A 24,935-nucleotide genomic window follows, 5' to 3' on the forward strand; every position below is an offset into this window, starting at 1 on the left:
TTCATACCTCTGAGGATAATATTACAGAAACCTTCTTATTTTCATTACTAACCCTGTGATTTAAAAATCAAAATATTAGCATAATCAACATAAAATACTAGGACTTTTAAAGAATATATTTTTTCGAAAACTCAAAAATAAACCCGAACATTTCCGAATTTTTTTCATTTGTTAAATTTGTACCATTTATGAACCGAATTAAAAAAGTTCAAACGAACTTTCAATATATAATAATGAAATCTTCTATTTATTTCATTCTCAACTGGGAATGATAACTATTTAAACTTTCTCGATTGATTATAATCAATTTTATATTATAATATAAATAATGATTGTAATCAATAAAATATAGTTTATTGCAAATAATCATCCATTATTTTCAAAAACTGTTTATTATCTTCCACATTTTTCTTTTACAGTTAGAGTGAAATTATTTGTAAGAATATTTCTTTTGAGGTTCCATACTAAGTTGTTTTTGCCTTGGAGAATTTAGAAGTCATTTCATTAATTACATAGGTTCATTTTTTTAAATGATGCATCATGTATCGGTTACTAAGATTCTTCATCCTCTCGTACTCCATATAAAGCTTTCTATTTTTCATTTCCTTTAACACTTGTCTGTAGCTTCATTACACGTCCGTGGTAATAGCGTTTTATACTTTCCATCTAAATGTATTAATACTTTCTTATCAGTATTTTTTGAACTAATTTCTATAAAATTATCTCATATGTTTTGCCTTAGTCTAGATCATGTAAAGTATCAGTCCTTAAGGCTTTCATATCGTTTTTGTTGTTAATTGTAATTCCATTTCTTATTTATTATACAGGGTGTTATAAAAATGTTTCACCGTATTTTGGTAATAGATTCGTCACATCAAAATAAGAAGAAAAGTTCATATGGACCTGTGCTCAAAAGTGGATAGTTCCGGAGTTATAGGGTGCCGAAAACGTTAAACAAGTGAATCTTAAAAGTTCATAGCTCCACTACTACGTGGCTTATCGTAATCGGGTCAAGACATCACTGAGGAATTGGTAAGTGTACTATTCAAATACCCATGTTTAAGAATGCTCCAGTACTTGCACACCAATTTTTAGAGAGGTAGGTGGAGAGTGATCAAGTACTCCCAAACAGCATGTCTTAAAATGATTGTGGAAGTATCGGAGGTTCTGAAAGATGGATATTTGGATAGCTCGTTTACTAGTTCCTCAGTGATGTCTTGACCCCACTACGATCTGTCCTATAGTAGTGGAACTATGGGCCTCTAAAGTTCATTTTTCCTCGTTTTTGACACCCTATAACTAGAAACTATGCATTTCCGACCACAGATCCATATGAACATTTTCCTATTTTGATGTGAGGAATCTATTTCCAAATTATTGTGATAAATTTTTATAACACTCTGTATAGAAAATCTTTAAACAATATATTCATTTTTATTAATACAAAATTTTAAGGTTGGATAATCATCTTTCAATCCACTATAATTAATAGACAATTCATCTTTAATTATCTCATGTATCATTTTATGGTCTCATATTTGTAATAAATCAAGGAAGAAGAAACACTTTAAATTAATTACACTCGATTAAAATGCTTTTCACAAACTTAGTTTTTATTCTCTTAATTTTTCTTAATCTTGCATTCATTGTGTATTTCTAATCCTTTCAAACTAATAGCATGTTATTGTTCAATGTTTCTAACCTTGTTTAAAAAAATAATATGCTTAACCGTTAATTATATAGAAAATCTTCATTTATTAATTTTTTGAACTTTAGGATTGTAATTACGACTCATAGTCTAAGGTTATTAGTGGGAAAAAAGGTAGGATCTGAAACCTGATAAGTAATTATTGAAACTTTTTGATGTGTAATAACAATTTCACACTTTGAACTTTAGTCATAATTTTTAGCCTGCGTTCATTAGTGGAAAGCAATCCTTAGTGCGATTTGGTTGGCCGAACATTTTCTAAACTTTCTGAAACTTTTTATTTAATAAAAATTTTTGGACACTGTTTAAATTTTTTTTTCAACATCTCTGGTTAATTTTTTTTTTCAGGTTCGAAAATTTTGTACTCAGTAGTTGAACTTTTTAGTAATTCTTTTAGTTCAAAAAATTTGCATTCATCTAAAAATGAAAAATTTTAAATTTTCACTCAAATTTAAATTTTAAATTTTAAGAAATTTTTGAAACTTTCGTTTAAAATTTTTGAGCACTGTTACTAAATTTTGTTTCAACATCGTAGGATGTACGACTGACTCGAGTTCTTTAGCTCTAATCATTTCTTGTTGCAATTTTAATTCACAGACGTAAATAAATAAATAAATAAAATAGAAATGAATAGCATGCTGTTCTTGTTCTAGATTATTTCTCTCTGCTCTGTCTGCTTGTTGCAAGTTTGTTAGAGAGGGCTTGTTTTACTGTATGCTGGAAGGGTAATACAGTAGTGCCCAGAAGTTCGCTCAGTTTCTGTTGAGATTTTCTACGAGAGTGATTCAGAAAGTAATGCAAAGCGATACCTTTATTTGTGTTCGACAGATAGCACCGATACAGGTATCAGTGGAAAGCTTGCAATGTCAGCTGCAAATGGTGGCATCATCTTTCAACATAGTCCCTATTACGGGCACCATACTTGCGCCAACGCGAAACAAGGTTTTTCATGCCGTCGGCAAAGAATTATAGTTTCTGCTTTCAACACCACTGTAGCGTTGGCTCTTAAGATGATTCTTAAGTTTGGGAAAGAGCCAAAGGTCGTAGGGTGCAAGATCCGGACTATAGGCAGGGTGATGCAGAATGTCAACAACTCTATGTCAGCAGATGGGACAACTTTGATTTTTTTGGCGGAAGAGAGGACGTGTGGCGATACTCCATCGACTGACGCTTTATTTCCGGGTCGTAATGATGTATTTATGACTCATCGCCAGCGATGAATGTTCCTGGGCTCACAACCTTCCGCAGTCGAAAGTTCAGTGGCAGCCCGCTGTTTCAGCCAGACGTCACCACTGGATGCCATGGATTGCTCCATTACTCTGGAACGAGAAGAGATAGGAAGGCGAAACAAGTGACATTATATAGCTTAAACATAAGTGCATTAATGACAAACAGTTCAGAATGTTTGCTGTACTATTGGTCAAGTAGTGGGCTTGGAGGCATTACTTTTTGAATCACCCTCGTACATCAATGATGGTAGAAAATGTTATCTTACGCATACATTAATGTAACTTTCCGATTCATATTTGAATAAATATAATTTCGCAATAATTGGGCGAGCTAAATATCAGAATTCGTCATTTGCTCCTCTGGAATATCATATCGACTAACAGGCTGCCATCAATATATGCATCACTGGACTAGAGTTAATAACATAAATTTAAGAGTTTAATTTTTATTTTGAGCACAATGTGCAGTACTACTCACCATTTGGGCCATGTGTTTCAATTGAGCGATCATAGAAGCCTCTGTCTCGTACACTAACTTCGACAAGAAGCTGTGACGATTCTTCAGCAGTATATATGGATGGTCAAATTCCTTCATAGAGATAAAAGGAAAAAAAAGATAATGTTGTAGAAGGATGTCACCTAAATAAACTACATTACGTTTCTTAAAAGGTAAAACAACAGAATAACTCATGAAAAGATTGTAAATACAGTGAAACCTCCCTTAACGGACACCTCTATAATACGGACAGATTTTTTTTTGTCCCGGCAAAAATATATGTTCTCTTACGGAACAAAACCCTCCCTTTTACGGACACTCTCAGATACGGACGCGGACAGTCCTTTTTTTCCCAAACGTTTCTATAACCTCTTCATAACGGAAAGGAATGTTCTCGGTTCTGCGATATATTACAGTCTTTTCTCCATAAGTGTATCTCTCATGAGTGAACCACCAAACAGAACAGCTGAACTTGCATTTTTCCCCCCGGAATAAACTGCTTTCTGGCGGAAATCCTAGAAAATTTTGAATAAGCAATAACACTCATGCAGGGTTAGTCGTAAGGCCAGGAATTCTATGCGAAAGATCTTCCCTTCCCTAACAAATTTAATCATTTTCGTCTGGACCTTGCATCTTTATCGACAGTTTCATAGATAACAAAACAAACATTGTTTTACAATAACATTTTCAACGAGCAGTGTTTCCTCTCTCACTTTTTCGGAAAAGAAACATTTTTCTTTTACTCATGATACTGGAACAAGTGTGGGTTGGAGTTTTCCCGGCTTCCTTTTTCATTTTCTCTAAAAGGATATTCTTAGTGATTGGGCCTGGGTCAATAAACATATGCACCCCCAATAGCTTGCCTTTTCATCCATTCTGTCAACGAAGATGCCGCGCCAGTACACAAACACACACACACACATGTTCCTTCTGCAATCGTACTGAGGATTTTTAGAGGACACTTGCTAATGAGTTTTATTACCTTTGTAGAAGAAAAACCATGCCTTTTTCGTTAAACATTGCCCAGCAATAATATGATTTAACATAAATGAATTTCTCCATCCCTCCCAGTAATTCAAATCTGTACTAAATAAGAGTATTTTCTTATTGAATTTTACGTATTTATGCCAATACAAAATGTATTTACTATATATTACAGCATACAATTACCGTTATGAGAAATTAAACTTCTGTAACCTCTCTATAACGGACACCTCTCAATAACGGACAAAACTTCATGTCCCATTAGTGTCCGCTATTGAGAGGTTTCACTGTAGTAGGGAAACAGGTTATAATAAAATCTTGAATCTGTGCAATGCCAATTTCCATAGTTATTATTAAAACCTGTTTAGTGTTTCTAAGAAGCGATGCAAAACAGTAATAATCAAGAGTAATCTGTTATAACCTTTAAGGTTATATAATAGCCCTGAGTTAGTTATATTAAAATTATAGAAATATTTCAAAGTTAATTCATATCCCAATTGTTCAAATGATAACACGAAAAATCGAATTTGTTTAAACTAATGTTTTGTCCTGGATTTTCTGCATTTAACGTTAACTCATTATTTTTAATAATTAGGCCTAATCTTGTTTGTGAACAAACTTACATACATCCACTATGGCTTCCTCACACGTTGCCACAGTCCTAGCTCTAGAGTGGGATGAAAAATAGTACCAAATTGAAAGAAAAGGCTGAATTCATTATTTTATACTATCGGGGGTAAAAGTGTGGAGGACAATGGGACAATGGGCAAAGACAGGCACGGAGGACAACGTGACGTCATGCGTCCCCCTACCTTTTCAGATCCACTTTTACCCCTGAGTATAATACATGGCTCTATAACATTAAACTAAAAGAGCAGTTCCCCTTTTCCAAGAGTTCAAATGAAGAAAGTGCTCTTTCTAAAAATTAATTTTTAAAAACATCCAAATAGGACGACTAAAATTTCTGCACACTGCTTCTTTCTCGTCCCCTTCATACGTAGAGTGGATGCGTTCATCTACAGTCATTTGTTTCCCAGTATAGTTCGACTTAGGAATTTTCTACACTAAGTTCGTAGCGTTATGCGGTGCAACGTTACAGAATGAATGTTCAACAGCATTTTTTAAGAGTCCAACACACAGTATGAGTAAAGTGAGATGTAGGAACAGTTTTACTGACCCTTTTGAAAATGTGACAAGTATTTGTTAAATGGTGCTGAATTGGATAGAATTGTACCAACTTCTTCACAAAAGGGGCTGAAAATGCCAGAGTGGTACCAACGTGCCGATGAATGACAAAAAGGGCTGAATTTGATACAATTGTACCAAGTATGGCAACACTGATCCAGAAAGAACAAGTTTCTACATGTTTACCCATAAAAGAAGGGTTGATATACCATACGATTCAGACCATAGGAAATGATATCATAGGATACAGATCATTATCCTTAATACTCGTAACATATACACATTTCTACAAGTTATCGTTACACTATGAAAGAAGAAACATACTATAGAACAGTTAGTAAGGTTGTTTAATGTTATCGTTTAGAAAAGAATAATTAACAAATTGCTAAGTATATTTATTTTCTTAGTGTTTATATCAGGGATGCAAATAACCACTCGCCCGGGGCTACCGAAGGTAAGTAAATGATTTTTATTGTGGGATGTGGGCTAGTAGCTTTTTTCTTGGGCGAGTAAAATTTTGTTGCTTATTTGCATCCCTGGTTTATATAGTCAAATATGTTGCGTTCACTAGAGGATGTGTAACCACAGCACGAGGAGGAATGCCCCTTCAAAAGATTTCCTGTTCCTCCAAATGGAATTAGTCTCTTAAGTGTTTATTTAACATATTTACTAGAATAAAAGAATATTTACAATAGAACAAATGGAAGTGCCAGTTCCTCGCACAGGAAAATAAAATTTAATATACTGTATATAAAACTGGAAATTTGAATGTCCCTAATTTGCTCCTTAGGAGCAGAATTTTCGACAATATTGCAACACGTGTCAACTAATGTCTGATTATGAGTTTATATGTCGGATTTCATACCTTCAACTCAAACGAATACTCACATTCGACATTTTCTGAATAAAGAATAAAAACTTTTAATACGAGAAATTGTTCCCTTTAGGAGTCAAATTTTTAAAAAGGTTGAAACACGTTTTCGGATGATTTCAATTACCAGTATATATATACCAGATTTCATACTTCCAACTTAAAACAATACTCACAATGAATTTTTCTGTATAAAGGGTCTGAAATTTGAATATTATAGAATATTGCTTCCCAGTATTAGAAGTGGAACTGTCCAAAACGTCGAAAGAAGACGTTAATTAAGAGTTTAAAATACCGGAATTCCGCACATCTAACTTAAGAAGTCATCACATTTGGCAACTTCATAATTAAAGTTCGAAATTTGTAAAATTTTCCAAAAATGCTGAAACATGTATTCAGTTACTTTTAATGATGAACTCGCTCCATTACGCAAATTACTCTGTTGTCTTCCGAGGGCTTCACTATATACTATAGGACTAAATAGATAGTAACATACTAACTATTTCGTTTCATAATTTGTACCTTATTGGCTAAACACATTACATAAATTATTGTATACTCTATTAACAGAGTTGAATACAAGCGCCATCTTTCATTTTTAGCTAATTTATTTCGATGTTTTCTTTCAAAAGAACTTGAATTTAAGTGGTTTGCTTTTATTGATTTCTTCTCTAAATCTATTTACGAGGGTGGTTCGGAAAGTAATGCCTCCAAGCCCACTACTTGGCCAATAGTACTGCAAATATTCTGTACTATGTCACATTAATGCACTGATATTTAAGGTATAGACTGTCACTTGTTTCACCTTCCTATCTTCTCTCGTTTCAGAGAAACGGAACAATCGATGGCATTCAGTAGCGACGTCCGGTTGAAACAGCGGGTTGTCATTGATTTTCTGACTGCGGAAGGTTTGCGCTCAGGAACATTCATTTCCGGCGACGAGTCGTGGATATATCATTACGACCTGGAAACGAAGTGTTAGTCGATGGAGTAATGCAACACGTCCTCTCTGCCAAAAAATTCAAAGTTGTTCCATCTGCTGGCAAAGTGTTGTTGACTTTCTGCTTTATCCTGCCTATAGTCCGGATCTGGCGTCCTGTGACGTTTGGCTCTTCCCCAAACTTAAGGATCACCTTAAGGGCCAACGCTACAGTTGTGACGCGGATGTAGAAGCAGCAGTGCGGCAATGCTGTCGCCAGCAGCTACCACAATTCTTCGCCGACGGCGATGAAATACCTTGTTTTGCGTTGGTGCAAGTGTGTTGCTCGTAATAGGGACTATGTTGAAAAATCTTGCCACCCTTTGTAGCTGAGATTGCAAGCTTTCCACTGATACTTGTATCGGTTCTATCTGTCATACACAAATAAAGCACCTTGGAGGCATTACTTTCTGAATCACACTAGTATATGACTTTCACTTCCTGAAAATTAATTTTGTTGTATGTAATTTTTGTTAATCAAATTTAATTAAGTAATATTAAATGTACATTAAAACTTTGGATCATCTGCGGGATTGAGTGCTGCGGCAACCACGGAAAATCTTTTTAAACATGGTCAAAAGAAGATACAAATCAATACGAAAGCAGTGTTGAGAGATCTGAAGATTAAAAAGTAGAGAGATTGTCCTTCAAAAGTGTGGATTTGAACTATTTATAGCCCAAACATGAAAAAAATGAGTTATTTTGCAGCTATAAACTTTTACTAATCATATAGGCCTATAATGAACTGGGCAGACAATGATAGTATTAAATGTGCAATCTTTTAATTTTTCAAGGAGACATGTTTGCTTAAGTCAGTTCTGTGGGGTGTGAAACACACTTCACAGCGTTTTTCGTAAGTGAAAAGAGATAATGAAATGTAACTCATCACAATAATAGATAATATTATTCTACACCCGAAAATACTAATCGGAAGAATTATCAGTGTTGCCATTCATAGAAATTACAGTGTGTCCAGAATTTGAATTACCCAAAAATCTGGGTTAAGGCAGCGACTAGAAAAATGAACTCAACGGTAGTTGATTACTTATCATGTTGTCTTGGTTCCTTGTTAATTACTTTTTAAATAATGTTTGTATTTATTTTGTAATAACTTACGTAAATTATTACAAAACAAATACAAACATTATTTAAAAAATAGTTAACAAGGAACCAAGACAACACGATAAGTCATCAAGTACCGTTGAGTTCATTTTTCTAGTTGCTGCCTTAACCTAGACTTTTGGGTAATTCAAATTCTGGACACACTGTAATTTCTATGGATGGCAAAGCGCAAACCTAAGAACAGTCTAGTGTTGTCAGATCTGGAGATTGAAAAACACCAAACCAAGAAATGAGAACTAGTATCGAATACATTAGTTTTAGTAAAACTATTGCTTATTGTGAATTGAATACTCAACAAACAAAATTTTATTAAAATAAAACCAATAATTTGTGATTTCATGTATTAAAATAAGAAAGTAGCGTAATCTTAAAAGTTACAGCCTGTAGATAATTAAAAGTAGCCCCAAAATTAGCGTGTCGTCCAATTTGAAATTTTAGTAGCAAGGGCACTTAAAACCGTCCAATACGCTGCTTGTAGCCCAATTTGGCAACACTGCACGAAAGTGATTTCGAACAATTTTTATTTACACTAAGGGATCTACGCACACATCTAAATTATGACTTCTAGGCCGCGGTGGCTCAGTGGTAGAGCGTTCAGCTCTGGTGTATGGGGTCCCTGATTCGACCCCAGCTCGCGGCAAGTGAACTTTGTGGTGGACAAACACTGTGTGTGAGGGTTTTCTCGGGGTACTCCAGTTTCCTCCCACTTTCTTGATTCCATTATTTCATTCATTTCTCATCATCACCGTCTCCTTTAGCCTAACCGGCATAAACGTGGGACGTAAAACTCAAAGATTTCATTTCATTTTTTATATTATGACTTAATAATAGCAGTTTTTTTGTACTTATAAGTTTGTTGGTTTACTTTTTCACAAACAATCAGTTAATCAGTTTTTGTTTTTTTGTGTTAAAACGCTTCTTCTTTATTCGTAATTGAAGTTATTTTTCTCAAAAAAAAAAAGTTTTTCACTTCTACAATTGTAGATTTTCTTTCAATACTGTAATTTATTGTCACAAAAAAGAAGAATAAAGCGAAGCAAAATCGTGGATTTATTCGAGAATTTACTGTCTACGTAATGGAAATTTGTTTTGAAAAAGCAAGTGACTTTTAAATAAAAGAGAATTCACTAAAATCACATTACAATTTCGGTTCATTAAAAAATAATTTCCCGTATATATCAATAGGGTAAAATTACTTCGATAAGGTTATAGGTAGAAAAATTCGGGACTCGGGATTCGATTTTTTCCTGCAATCTTTTGATTATAAAAATCCTATTATATGTAATATAACTCAAAGTCACTATAAGTGTGGTCCTAAGACCAATACAAAATTCTCTATGTAGCTAGGATAAGTTAGGAGTCTTTAGAGCCAAGCAGCCAAGGGAAAGATTCCAACAGAGTTCCAGGCAAGCAAAGAGAAGTTGTTGTGCCGCAGAGCTCCAGGCAAGTTAGGTGGGCTGAAAAATCACAGAACTTCAGGCAAGCTAGATGGTTGCGGTTAGGATTCTTTCAGAGTTGCACACTCTAAAGACGGTATAATGATTGAATTTAACAACATGACTCAAGCAATACTTATAGCTGTCAGGACAATATTATATGGTTACAAATATAACTAAATCAACAAAATGTATTGCTGTCGCAGTCAGTTTTATGATGGTAACAACTATGCCAATTAGATATTTGTACTTATAAAATCTTGTGATGGTCTTGGTATTTCCAATTACTGCTGTTGCATACATTTTGTTGATCCAGCTATATTTTTAACCAGACAATATTGTCCTCTCAGCTACAAGCATTGCTGGATCCATATTGTTGCATTCAATCATATTTCTGGTTGTTTCAATTATATCGTTTTTAGAGTTCAGGCAAGCTAAGAAGGGTTGAGTTCTCATAGAACTCGAGACAAGCTAGATGGCAGGAGACCTCAGAGCTCCAGGCAAGCTAATAGGCTTGGGTTAAGTTAGATCTCTCAGAACTCCAGGCAAGCTAAGAGAGCAGGAGTTACCAGCAAAAACTGATGTTGATTCAGACGTTACATGGAGTTTTATACCTTCTCCTAGGCAACAGTGGCGCTGCTGTTCCTCTTATCACCTGACCTGACGATGATGATTATACCTGTCGTCTGTGTCTTGTAATAGTCGTAGTAAAAGGGCACGTGTGTTGTTTACCAAATAAAAGCACGTGTTGGTGTAACAAATGCAATACACAAGGATATTACAATACAGTAGGATATTAAATAGTGAAGGGGACATTTATCTTGATTTAAAGAAAAAATCAGTAAAATTACACCATTACAATTCTAGTTTATTTAAAAGAAAACAAACAAAAAATAATACTTCTATGTATATCAATGGGGTAAAAATCAAAGATGGCGGAAGTATGCAACACTTTTAAGAAAGGTAGTTTTTGTCTGAAACATACCACATTTTTCCCTGCATGCATAACAAGAATTCTATCCGCATCCATTACGGTGTAGAGACGATGCGCAATTGTCAGCATTGTGCAATTAATAAATATTTCTCTGATGGTTGATTGAATCAGCTGGTCAGTTCTAGAAAATATACATTAAAATACGTGAATACATCTTTAAAGATAAATAATACCATAATATACATATTTTAAGTTTATAACTATCTACGCGTACATTATCAAACTAAACACAACAACACACTGAGCAATGCTGTGTGATAAAAATATAAAACAACACAAACAATTTCAACACACTAACTGTGTCTTTATCAGACTTCTGAAGAGATTGAATGGAAGTCTGATGAAGACACAGTTAGTATGTTGAAACTGTTTGTATTGTTTTATATTTTTATCACATAGCATTGTTCAGTGTGTTGTTGTGCTTACTTTTGAAGTTTATACCACCTGAAATAGTCTTAGCGTTACAGCTCAAATTTCGTGCTTTGAATTAAACGTTAAATGTGTTACTAACTGCTAATTTGTGGCATACTTACTATTGACTAAAATTAATTATATCATAATGTTATTGAGCATTGTTCAAAATAGAAGTACATATCAAAATAGTTTTTGAACAAAATTTCAATATTTTTTGATGACGATTTTTTTTTCTAAAGGTGCTTATCCGTTATGGAAAGTACAGTTTTCGGTATTCGTTATATACACCGGAACAACATAGTACTTAAACGCTGCAACTAAACTTTTTCACGCGGCTTGTCAACGAATAATACTTTTCTACCTAGTCTAAAAATGGAGGGATGATTGTTCTTACTAGTTTCGTGATCAAGTATCTTGAAAACCCAACTATAATTGAGTTTTTAATTTTTCTTTTTCTATTATTTTCTTTTTAATGTTAATGCTGTTGAGAATCAAATTAACATCTGTTATGTTGTTATACCTTTTAAAAATTTACACCAAAACCGAGATACCCTATGAAACTTTAAACTAAAAATCGGAAACGCTACAAAAATATACACTTAAACAGGAGTACTCTATGAAACTTTAAACTAAAAATCGGATACCCCGCGAAAATTTAGACTAAAACCGGGATACCTTATGAAAATTTACACTATAAACCGGGATACCTTATGAAAATTTACACTAAAAACCGAGATACTCTGAAAATTTACACTAAAAACCGGGATACCCTTGAAAATTTACACTAAAACTGGAATACCCTACGAAAATTTACAATATAGTCATATATATGCTCTTGCTTTTTGCTGAAACGTCAGAATTAATTGAATTATATGTAATCCTTGGCCAAAAGTGAGTGACAAAGAGCAGATTACACTAATAAGTTGAGCATCAATGACTAACAAAAGCGGTAGTTTTTGAATATCATACGAATGTTATTAACTTATGTTTCAGAGAAAAACGTGGACATTTGGACTTTTGAACATTTATTGGGGGCTGAGTAGGATGGTGATAATGATGTAAATCCGTGATTGCCCCTGCTAAACCGGTACGTCTAAGGGCCCTATGCTTACCTATCTCCTGTTAATTTTAATCCACCTTCGGTTTTCAGTTTCTTACTTTCTTCTTTGTTTCCTTTTCACTAGTACACGCTTTCAAATTAGCCCCGTGAGCTAAGAGAAAACGATTTTTGAACTGCGAAATGACATCTATCTTACGAATCTTGAAACATCACTCACAAATTATATAAGACTTATCACATGGAAAATGTACTCGAAAAAGTACGAGGCCACATCTTAATGCATAGGAGATTACACAGAATTGACACAGAAAACTAAACAGTACAATCAGAATGTGAAAAATAAAACGAGTAAATTCAGGATTAGCAAATCCTTTCAAATATATCACATTCTTACACAAAAAACTAAATTTGGAGTAGGGAAACTTAAACAAAAATCGGCATAATACCACAATCAGATACACACAGAAGTCTAATACGATACACACGGAATCTTCAAAATAATATTGAGCCCCGTCATTTTAATTGCAGATTCCGGTCCTAGGACGAAAATGCGTAAATTTTATTCGAAACATTTTTCGAACCCTGATAGTGTAAATAGTTAAGCCTAGATTCACTAAAGTACCTTCAATTAGGTTGGTTAGATAGGAGTTTAGTCTTTCTCAGCACCGAGGCTATATAAAATGCAGACGTTGCCTTATTTGTTAGTTGCAAATTTTACTTGAAATAAGTTTAATTTATAATTATATAATATAAAAACAACAACGTAATACACATTGTACTATAATGTAAGTCAAACATCATAAAACTATCATTTTTGGTATGCAAAAATACATGTCCCCCAAGAATGTCTCTGCCCCTCCTTTGCCCCCCTAACAAATTAAACCTGGCGTTGCCACTGTTGCTCTTCCACAGAAAATTGAACTTGGGATCACAAACGCTAAAGGCGTAAGTCACTAGACCAGCGGAGGGTGGGGGGTGATCTATTCATATTACTAAATGATTTAAATTTCCTACCCATAAGAACAAACATTTATACTAAAGATGATACTGACGAAGATCCCCAAAAAATCGAAAGCTTTCGATGGATTGAAATTAAAAGCATGCAGTAAGAAAGTCACAAGCAAGAAGTGTAACAAATTTAAAATGTGTTCTGTGCGCTAATTATTTTACTCCAGTTGTTATATTTGTTAATTGTGGGACACAGTGATTCACTGGTAGTGTAGTTTTCCTCGGCTGGAAAAGGTTACAGATACAATCTCAGAACATATGATCTTCTGGTGAACAGCACTATGTTTATGGATTTCTTCGGGTTCTTCCATTTCCTCCCACTGTCTTTATTTCATCAATTGTTTCATTACTATTCACTTGCAAACATCATCAGTTTCCTTTAGAGTACAAAGCGTAACCGTAAAAAGTCACACTAAAAATCTAATTTCATTACTTTTATATTAGTTAAAAAAGAAACATGTAAAAAAATGCTTGTTCTATCGAAAATAAATTTGTCAAAAATTGCAAAGCACATTGGTGTTTAATTTTACGCTATAAACCATGTTATCACAAATATAATCTCAATACTTGCTGCAAAGATTATCCCGTTCATTCTCTTCTTCGGCACAATTTATAACCTATACGAAACGAGTGTTAAATTTTGACCTGTCATAGTTCAGAAAATTATCTATTGATGCAAAAACATTGTCAAATTGTTAAACGCAAATCTGATATTTTTTGTTCTTAAATAAAGAGGACTTTGAACATTGACCATGTTATAGTTGAAAATGATTATATTTTTCAATAACATTTGATGACACGCCAATTTACATCATTGTTATTCAGCGAACTTTAAATAATTCTCTTTGATAACCATTTGAGGATATCAATGTATATGCCAATTTTTTATTCTTGTCTAAAAATAACTTTTAAAGCTGATTGCGGAAAATTCTTGTCCATGTCAACTTATTTCTTCGTATTCAGTTATATGTGAGCAAAAACAACACAAAACTGACAAAGACGAAGTATTATGTAATAATAATAATAATGAATATAAAAATTAAATGAAAATATTGAAATATCACGAATGAACAGTCGAACTATCCCAAAACACCAATGGTAAATTAATTACATAAAGTATAGACCTGAACTATACAGCTTTCACCTCTGGTGCATTGGCTCCTTGGTTTGATCCGAGCTCATGGCAAGTGAGCTTTGTGGTGGACAAACACCGTGTGCATGGGTTTCCTCGGGGTTCTCCCGTTTCCTCCCACTTTCTTCATTCCACCATTTCATTCATTTCTCTCATCATCGCCGTCTCCTTTAGCTAAGCCGGCATAATCGTGGGACGAGCAACTTAAAGATTTCATTTCATTTCGCGTGAGTTTGCTTTCAAACGCCAAGAGCTGAGAGGGGGAGGGAGACGTACAGAACCAAATGCATGGTTCATGCTGGCAGCCAATAAGGAACAGCTTCAGCTCCTTCAAGCATCAGTACCGTCGTAACGAGAAAATCGGTCACACTGAAATACCGAGATTGATCTTGATGTAGATTTTTCTCTTGTATTTATTATTTATATATATTTTGATTGTTCGACTTTTCTCACTTGTTCGTCTTCTATTCTTCTTACTGATCCCTATCCTAGTTTCTATCAGTTATACAAGGTGACAGACAGTAAACAGGGAATTCGTATTTGTATTGTAAGGGTACCGGGGTTCAAACCCGTGATTCGGTTTCGAGCATAACTCCAGAACATACAGTTTTATATTATAACCGCTTTTCGGTTTTATATGTTATTTTGTTCCTGACTATACATGGCAACTTAAAGAAAAATCCATTTTATTGTATTTTTTATGTGCAAGGAAAAAAAAAAACTGTATGTTGGTGAACATGGTTGAGAAACCAATTCCATTTAGTCGTCGTAACCAACAGAACGAAGCATCTTTTCATTCATTTTTTTTTTTTTTTTTTTTGGTATCGCACGAGGCGTAACCAAGGCAGACCAGCACCAGTCGACACTATTGCTGATCACAATTTTCTTTGAACTAAAACCAGGGGCGGATCCAGGACCGACTTCCGGGGGGGGGGGGTGCGGTGGGTTGTCATGCTGCTACTTTTAAGGGCTCTAAACTTTGGGATGGGCTTTATTTATATATATAATATAAGAAAGTTTCCTCTTCTGGGGGGGGGGGGCAATCGCCCCGATCGCCCCCTGGATCCGCCCCTGACTAAAACACTCTTATATGTATGATATTTATGAATATTCAGTTGTTATTTTTTTGACATCTTCATTTAGTTAGTTAGCAACATTTTATATGCTTGAGCACGGCCGTCAATCCCATCGGGGACACAGGGGACGTGGCCCCCAATATTTGTAAAACGGTTTCCGACCCCCCCTCAATATTTTAAGTATCTTATGTCAACTACGACCCAAAAGATGCTCAACCAGTATGAGTTTGCTACATTCAAAAAACAATATTAGGCAAAGTGGATAGAAAAGAAGTGGCACAAAACTTTGTTTTCAATTGTGAAAAAAGGCAGGCAGTTTTTTGGCCCTATGAAGGTGAAGGTGAAGTAAACTGTAAAGTAACGAACTTTTATTTAGATAGTGAGCCGCAAAGCTAGTTTAGTTTAGCTAAAAAAAAAAAAAAAAAAAAAAAAACCATAATTTTCAAATAATTTTTTAACTATACATTGTTGAGGCTCATTTGCATCAATTCTAGGCTTGTAGGCCTAAAACCTGTTTTCAAAACTTTGAGTATTCACTTCACACTACCTTTTATAATTATTTTGTTTTTGATATACACTTGGTGTTATTTAAGTTTAACTAAAATTGTAAAACAAGATTGAATTTTATTGTTTGAATAAGCAAATAAACTGTAACGTGTGTATGTTTTTTTTAGTACCGCATTTTTCAAAAGCTAGAATATTAAAGGTAAAAATTTAAAAAAATAAAGTTTTTGTTTGCTTTTTTAAGTCAAAAATGCTTTAAAATGCAATGTGGGAAGACTATTTTTTTTAACTTTGCGGAGTAGGACTCGCTTTCCTAGGGGTATTGTATACATGTTAGCCCCTTCGGTAGTCTGCCCCCCCCCCCCAAGTTTATGTGTTGCTGACGCCAACGTGTCTGAGAAACTAAAATCAGTAATCGTCTCACGATACGTAGTTCTCTGATAAGAGATCAATATTGCTGGAATTAAATATTTTGTTTAAAGCAGGGTTTCATACATGTTTTATATACACGATTACATTTGTTCATCTAGAGTATTTAAACAAACTACTGTCAACCCTTCGGGAATATTCCCGTTGAAGGAATAACGCATCAGCCACCCTAAGAAATCACCTGTTAACTAACAGTGTGCATTTATAATGAGAAGAAGAAACATCGACAAGTTATCCTCTTCTGTGGAACATTGTGTACACCGAAAACTTCATGCTAAGATTGCATTATAATATAATAGTTGTTTAATTATGATGCACTGTGAATTCAGAAGAAAATAGTATCTCGTGAATATTATGGATTGTAGAAGAAATCTCATCTACATCATCTTCGCCGAAAGATAATCCCTTAGTGCTCCTATCCCTCCTTTTTCCCCTTCGAATAGTGTCAATAGTGTGGAAAAGTGTAAACAGTAAAAACATGAAAGTAAACCACGATTAAAAGGGCATTTCGTAAAAAATACGTTAAATATTCTTTTAATTATTATTATTTGAAGTTATAACCTGTAAGTCTTATGGAAAATTTGATGAACTGCTTTCTTTCTTTTTTTCTTTTCTTTTTTTTTTTTTTTTTAAAAAAAAAGTCAAATTCTTTGTCCAGGTACTATATTTTTTTAAACTTTGTTTGTATGGTTGAAGGTGTATCGCTGTCATATTGGGTTGCATGTATAAATTTTTAGTATTCCTAACTACGAGTAGGAAACAGTGAAATTGTAACCACAATTCTCCCCCAGAGGCTCAAACTCAAAACTAACTTGAAGCCAATATAGGTACTAGAAGTAAGTCAGAGGACAAACTGTTACAATATCTAGAATGTAATTGGTACTGTTCTGACTATGACTGAATACAATTCATCTCCTTAAACCAAATCACAAGTTGAAAGATACATTGAAAGCATAGATTTGTAAGTCCGGTGGGCAACGTTCGGGTGTTTACTAGCCCAGCAAAATGATTGAAGAATAACACACATTTATCTGTAGTATTTTTATTTCTTCGAGTTGTTCATTTTCTAGTGCTTTCTTTCCTGTCTTGAACTTCTACTGCACGTTAACCAGGTTACATTATATTTTATGACGTATAATTCAGTATGTCTGACAGTAGCACGAGACCGGAACTCTAGATTTTTTGTTTGTTCTTTCTATCCAATCTACAATCTGTTGATGAGTCATATGAGACTTGAAAGCTATGAGTCTATTTTATATCTGTATATATATATATATATATATGTATGTATGTATAGAGAGAGAGAGAGAGAGAGACAGAATAACTGGTTGCTCCTAATGATAAATCAACTCTACGCTAGATCTGAAAAAACTAACTCAGGGTCAATGCTCGCTGTGGCTTCATCACAAATCAAAATCCTGTTGTTTCTGACAATAGCTCGAGCGAGACAGATCAATTGCTTCTCTCCAAGGCTGAAGTTGTTCCCTCCTTCAGCAACTTCCGTTTCAAGAACTTCAGGGTCAGCATCCTCATATCCTATCTGCAAGCAGATGAGCGATCATAAATAGAATACCATTTATATATACTAATTTGTGAAATGTTGTCTAGATATAATATTAAATACTTTTTGATTGTTTCAGGAGTAACTATATAGAAACAATTGTTTGAGTTTATCACTTACGGCATACTGCTATAAATTTACTAAACGGTTTCAGCAGATGCTCTTGCCTTCATCAGTACATTAAAGTAGTTTAACTTCTGATGGTGGCAGGAGAATTTGCAGAAACCATTTAGGAAAATTATAGCAGGGCACAGCAAGTCGTGAATTTAACTAATTATTTTAACATGAGTCAATTTCTCTTGTTAAACAAGAATATACACATACAAACTATATTGGAGATAAACTACCTTACTCTGTATATCCAAGAGGAAAAGGACTTTTCCAAAACTTTTTGCTGCTTTCTGGCAACTTCATAGTCACCATTCGCAAATATATATGCAAGGTGTTTCAAAACAACACCGACAACGTTTGAGAGGTGATTCCTGAAACCAAGATAAGACAAAAAGTAGAGAATAACCTGGGTACAGAAATCCGTCATTTCGGAGTTATGGGCTGCCGAAAATATGAAAAAATGAACTTTAAAGCTCCATAGCTCCAATACTATGGGATCTACCGTAGTCGGGTCAAGGAACTAATATGTACACTATCCAAAAATACTGCAGTACTGCAGGATTCTGAAGTACTGCAGGATTCTGAAACATGGATATTTGGATAGGGTCCACACTAGTTCCTGAGTGAAGTCTTGACCCGGCTATGGTAGGTTCCATAGTAATGGAGCTATGGACCTTCAAAGTTCATTTTTTTTTCATGTTTTCGGCAGCCTATAACTTCGAAAAGAAGCATATGTGCACCCAGGTTGGTCTATACTTTTTGTCTTATCTTGATGTCAGGAATTTTCTCCTAAACGTTGCCAGTATTGTTTTGAAACACTCTGAATAAGCTCTTTTTTTGGGCTAGACATACACGCACTTGAAATGATAATAAGGATTGAAAAACTTTAAGAAAATACTCGCTTTATTTAAGCTTTTTCTGTAACGGATGTGCACAGTATCATCTTACTTACAAGTATTGTTACAAAAAAAAAATGTTGAAGTAATTATTTTCAAGAAACTAATATACTGGAGCTACATTTGTTGATAATAGCTTGTTGTTATATTAAGAAGACAAAATAATTCGACTTTTCCTAGGTTAACTGAACAATATTGATCATTAAATCAAATTCACTGCTGAGAAAGGGAATAAGAACGCCCTTCGCTCTTTCAAATGAAAATGAAATCTTTAAGTTTTACGTCCCATGGTTACGCCGACTAGGCTAAAGAAGACGGTGACGATGAGAAATGAATGAAATGGTGGAAAGTGGGAGGAAACAGGAGAATCTCGAGAAAACCCACGCACACGATGTTTGTCCACCACTAAGTTCACATGACGTGAATTGGGATCGGACCAAGGACCCCATGTACCAGAGGTGAACGCTCTACCACTGAGCCACCGCGGCCCCACCCTTCGCTTTTTATATTCTACTACCACTAAGAAAAAACTATAAATTTGAAACAAGAGTTTTCCGTTTTTAACTAAATTAAATATCCCGCAAATTTCTTCCGAAGAGCATACAACGTTGAAAGAAATCTTCACAAGTTCACAGAAATTAATCTTTGGAATTAAGGTTCTGAAGAGATAGAGTACAGATAGATTTCTATATTTAATAAGGTCTTTGTTACAATATTTTCTTAACTATAAACAATTTATCACTTTCTTATCCTACATATATTGTATATAGATAAGTGATGAAAGGTCCTAAGAATGACTGAAAATTTGGTTACACATTTTCTAGAACAAGTAGCCTAATACGAGGAATTTTTTCGTAATATCTTGCCTCTTGCGTATAATTACAAGCTTCAAAACTCATGTTTACTTTTGGAATTTCAGAATTAGTTTCTTCCTGGTTTTGGGCCTAAATCTATGATATTTTTTTCAAATCAATTACAAAAGAATCGAGAGTGTAAACGAGAAAGCAATTAAGTAAGAAGTTAAAAAATAAAAAATAAAAAAATAGATATTTTATGTGATGAAATGTAATATAATTTGAAAAATACATTGTATTATCAAAGCATACTTAATAGATAAACGAGCTTTTATATGAATACGTTTCATTTCAGCTTTGGAACTTCATGTATAAAATAAAGACAAATTCTGACCAAAGCATATATTATCTAATAAATAATACCGTTACAGTTTCGGCAAAGTATCTTTGCCTTCATCAGACACATTATAAAATACAATCTCTAAGACTGTAGCTTATATATCTAGAAAAAATGAGAGGAGGTCATATGTAGGTACCAATAAGATCCATCCTTTCATTTTTAACAATTTTTAAATGATTATATATTCGCAACTTTCACTTGAAAGCTTAACCTTTTAATTGGCCCACCTGTGTTATTCTAATGAAAAACTTTCACTTGAAAGCTTAACCTTTTAATTAGCCCACCTGTGTTATTCTAATGAAAAACTTTCACTTGAAAGCTTAACCTTTTAATTGGTCCATCTGTGTTATTCTAATGAAAAACTTTCACTTGAAAGCTTAACCTTTTAATTGGCCCACCTGTGTTATTCTAATGAAAAACTTTCACTTGAAAGCTTAACCTTTTAATTGGTCCATCTGTGTTATTCTAATGAAAAACTTTCACTTGAAAGCTTAACCTTTTAATTGGCTCACCTGTGTTATTCTAATGAAAAACTTTCACTTGAAAGCTTAACCTTTTAATTGGCCCACCTGTGTTATTCTAATGAAAAAAAATTCTCTTGAAAGCTTAACCTTTTAATTGGCCCACCCGTGTTATTCTAATGAAAAACTTTCACTATAATCAATGTGTAATCAAATATGTAATCAATTAAAAATTGTTAAAAATGAAAGGAGGGATTTTATTGGTTCATATATACGACTTCCTCTCATTTTCTGAGATACACAAGTTGTAGTCTTAGAAATTGTATATTATAATGTATCATGTATGATGAAGGCAAAGATACTTTGTCGAAACTGTAACGATATTCTTTATGAAATTGTATATACTTTGATTAGAATTTGTCTTTTATTTTATAATTTTTATATCCTTATAAAATTTACTAGACATTATCAACATAAATGAGGTTCGAACCGGGGAAGGTTCTGTAATTTCATTTTGATGATAGATCTTACGGAAAGGGGAAGGGAGGAGGGAAAATATGTGAAAATGAATAAAACTTAATAACTCATAAACCATCCGACCGATCTCGATCAAACTTACAACATAGATAAGATTCGGATCAGGGATGTTTTCATCATTTCACTTTTACGGTGCAACATAGGGGAGGGGAAGAGGGGAGATATATGTTAAAAAAATAAATGCGACTATCTTTGTGACTTTATCACGCTTAAGCCACCCAACCAATCTTAATCAAATTTCAGACCTGGGGTGGTTTTATTACATCACTTTGAAGGTAGAACTTAGGGGTTGGGAAGAACTATCTAAAAATAAATAAAATTTAATAAGTCTTAAACCACCCGACCGAACTCAATCAATTTTTCAACATAGATGACGTTCCTGCCTAGAAAGTTTTTTCTTATATTTTCACTTTGACGGTATAACCTAGGGCAGTGGAAAGGGAAGGGGAGATTTATATATAAAAATAAATAAAACTTAACTCTTGAGCCACCTAACCCATCTCCATCAAATTTTCAACATAGATGACGTTCGGGCCTGGGATAATTTTTATCATTTAACTTTGACGGTGCAACGTAGGGGGAGGGGAAGAGGGACTAAATGTAAAAAAAAAAAAGTGACTGTTTTTGTGACTTCTTTACTCTTAAACCACCCAACCGATCCCGATCAAATTTTCAACATAGATGAAGTTAAAGCCTTGTATGGTTTTTGTTATTTCACTTTGACGGTACAACGTAGGGGAAGGGAAGGGACGAGTTAAAAAAGTAAATAAAACTTAATAACTCATGAACCTAACGATGAATCTCGATCAAATTTTTAACATAGATAAGGTTCGGGCCTGAGATATTTTTTTTAATCATTTGACTCTGACGGTAGAACTTAGGGGAGGGGGAGGGGGAGGGTAAATATATAAAAATAAATAAAACTTAATAACTCTTGAACCACTGGACCTCTCTCGATAACATTTTCAACCTAGATGAAGTTCGAATCTGAGATGGCTTTTGTCATATCATTTTGATGGTGATAATTAAGGGAGGGGGAGGGCCATTTAAAAATTATAGAAAATGACAGATATTAGTGCTGAATCTATAGTTTTTGGGGTCATTGAGATGAATAGTGACACTTCTGATGCCGTATAATTCCAAATTCAGCCCCGTAACTTGGGGAAAAGGGAGGGGAAGATACATAAAAATCATCGAAAATGATCAATATCAAAGAGCGCTTTAGTAATAGTAAAAAGTGACTGACTAACGAAATATATTACTATTTTTTTTAATTTAACCCAGCGAAGCGGGTAATTGATATTAGCTCTTAATCAAGTTGTAAATTTATTAGAACATGGTTCCATTTCTCATGCAACAACCCCTTTTGCAGATCTACTTTAAGTTTTTATATAAGCACAATTCTAAATATTTTAATTCAATTTTATTAAAGTTAGTTTTGCAACAATATAAACAACATATATATTGACTCAAAAGTTTGGAGATAATAAACTGACTCAGGAATTCCTAAACCAAGTAAGAATTTAGATTATTCTTTCGCAAATTTACAATGAATTCCTTAATTGTTTATTTGCTTGCAATGCTTATTTTAAAGCTGATTCGGTTATATCCAACCGGTTTTCACAATGTACTTACCCTAACGTATCGGACCATCAGCATTATAAACTATCGCTCGACATCCAAATTTCGACTGAAACAAACAATGTTGGAGCACAGGCATAACGCCAACTATTCCTCCCTGCAGGGTTTTTTTTTTTTTTTTTTTTTTTTTTTTTTTTTTTTTTTTTTTTATAGGGCAGGATACGGGGGTAGCGATATTGTAGACATCGTTTTAACATTTGAAATGCGCAGAAATCCATTGGGCTGGGGTCAGGGTCTGTCACAAAAATGTCATGATAAAAAATAACCCAGATTCCCGATTCCAGCACACAATACGAGATATGATAAGAAACCTAGTTAGAAATACAAGAACACAATATATACGTAGTTAAATATGACATCAATAATATAGAATGAAGCCTTTTACTGTGATTAGTTTACCTGATTTAATGCGTTGAGTAGTGTTTCATCTGAATATTCATTATGTGGATCTAAATTCTTTCGTAGGTTTCCAGTAAACAATATTGGCTCCTGAGGGATTATCGAAATTCTTCTTCGTAGATCGTAGAGTCCCACGTTTTTAATGTCTACGCCATCAATAATAACAGCGCCATCTACTTCAATCAAGCGAAACAGAGCCTTCATTAACGATGATTTGCCAGCTCCGGATCGGCCAACTATCCCAATCTACAATCATATAAAGCAGAAAAGTATTAAGCGGAATGGTAATTGAGTGTGAAATGAGAACTAAAACTTAGTTATAGAACTTGAGCATAACTTCACTTCCTCATATCAAAATTAAAAAAAAAACAAAAAAAAAAAAACATATAAACCTGTGCTCAAAAGTGGATAGTTTCGGAGTTATAGGGTGCCGAAAACGTGAAATAAGTGAACTTTAAAAGTTCATTGGACCCATCGTAATCGGATCAAGACATCACTGAGGAACTGGTATGTGAACTATCCAAATATTCATGTTTAAGAATGTTCCAGTACTTGCATACCAATATTTAGAGAGGTAGGTGGAGAGTGATCAAGTACTCCCAAACAGTCTCTCTAAAAATGAGTGTGCAAGTACCAAAGGTTCTGAAAGATGGCTATTTGGATAGTTGACATACTAGTACCTCAGTGATGTCTTGACCTGATTACGATCGGTCCTATAATAGTGGAACTATGGACTTTTAAAGTTCATTTCTTTCACGTTTTTGGCACCCTATAACTACGAAACTATGCACTTTTGAGCACGGGTCTTTATACATATTTTTTTCTTATCTTGATGTGGGGAATCTACTCCCAAAATATCGTGACAAATTTTTGTAACACCCTGTATATTACACAAGAATTTATGATAAGAACTTATATGGGTCACTCAAAGCACAAAGGCTTCAACTCCTGTTTTTCCTTTTAAATAATATAATATCCACAAGTCAACACGGGTTTCAAAGCCACAACCAACACTACAATCTTTAATTTCATCTCTGATGTAGCAATGGATATTCCGGTAAATAAAGGAAAGCATGTAATTGGTATTTTTGTTGATTTATCTAAGGTGTTCGATTCTATAGACCATGGTATTTTGCTAGAAAAATTGCATTCTTATGGCATCAGAGGTGTGGCAAACAATTGGATAAAATCTATTTATCTGAAGGTAGTCAAACTATTGGCATCTGTAAAGAGGTAAATGGCAGAAGAAAAATGTTTAAATCATCTTTAATGAAAGTAACAAAAGGAGTACCACAAGGATCCATATTGGGACCTCTTTTTTTGTTGTATATATTAATGATTTGGTTAACAGTCTAGGCTGTGTGAAGTCAACATTGTATGCTGATGACATACATGTTCTTGTCAGTGGAGACTCAGTAAATGAAGCAGAAAGGCTCAAATCATTAGTTGGTTAAACATAAATAAATTAACTATGAATTTAGGAAAAACTAACATTGTCAAATTTCGAT

General features: G+C 34.1%; 1 protein-coding gene across 1 annotated transcript in view; it reads right to left on the reverse strand.

Moving 5' to 3' along the window:
* Positions 1-24,935, reverse strand: part of LOC145693710 (ATP-binding cassette sub-family C member 4-like) — a 116,545-nt gene that overhangs the window by 20,618 nt on the left and 70,992 nt on the right. Inside the window, exons 8-11 of the mRNA XM_081769994.1 lie at positions 23,428-23,673; positions 18,004-18,167; positions 10,996-11,125; positions 3,416-3,526 (exon numbers count right to left, since the gene is read on the reverse strand). Coding sequence (XP_081626120.1) covers positions 3,416-3,526; positions 10,996-11,125; positions 18,004-18,167; positions 23,428-23,673 — 651 coding nt within the window. The remainder of the gene's footprint in view (positions 1-3,415; positions 3,527-10,995; positions 11,126-18,003; positions 18,168-23,427; positions 23,674-24,935) is intronic.

Source organism: Thermobia domestica, chromosome 8 (assembly GCF_964235325.1).
Source record: "Thermobia domestica chromosome 8, izTheDome1.hap1.1, whole genome shotgun sequence".
In the NCBI taxonomy this organism is placed as follows: Eukaryota; Metazoa; Arthropoda; class Insecta; order Zygentoma; family Lepismatidae; genus Thermobia; species Thermobia domestica.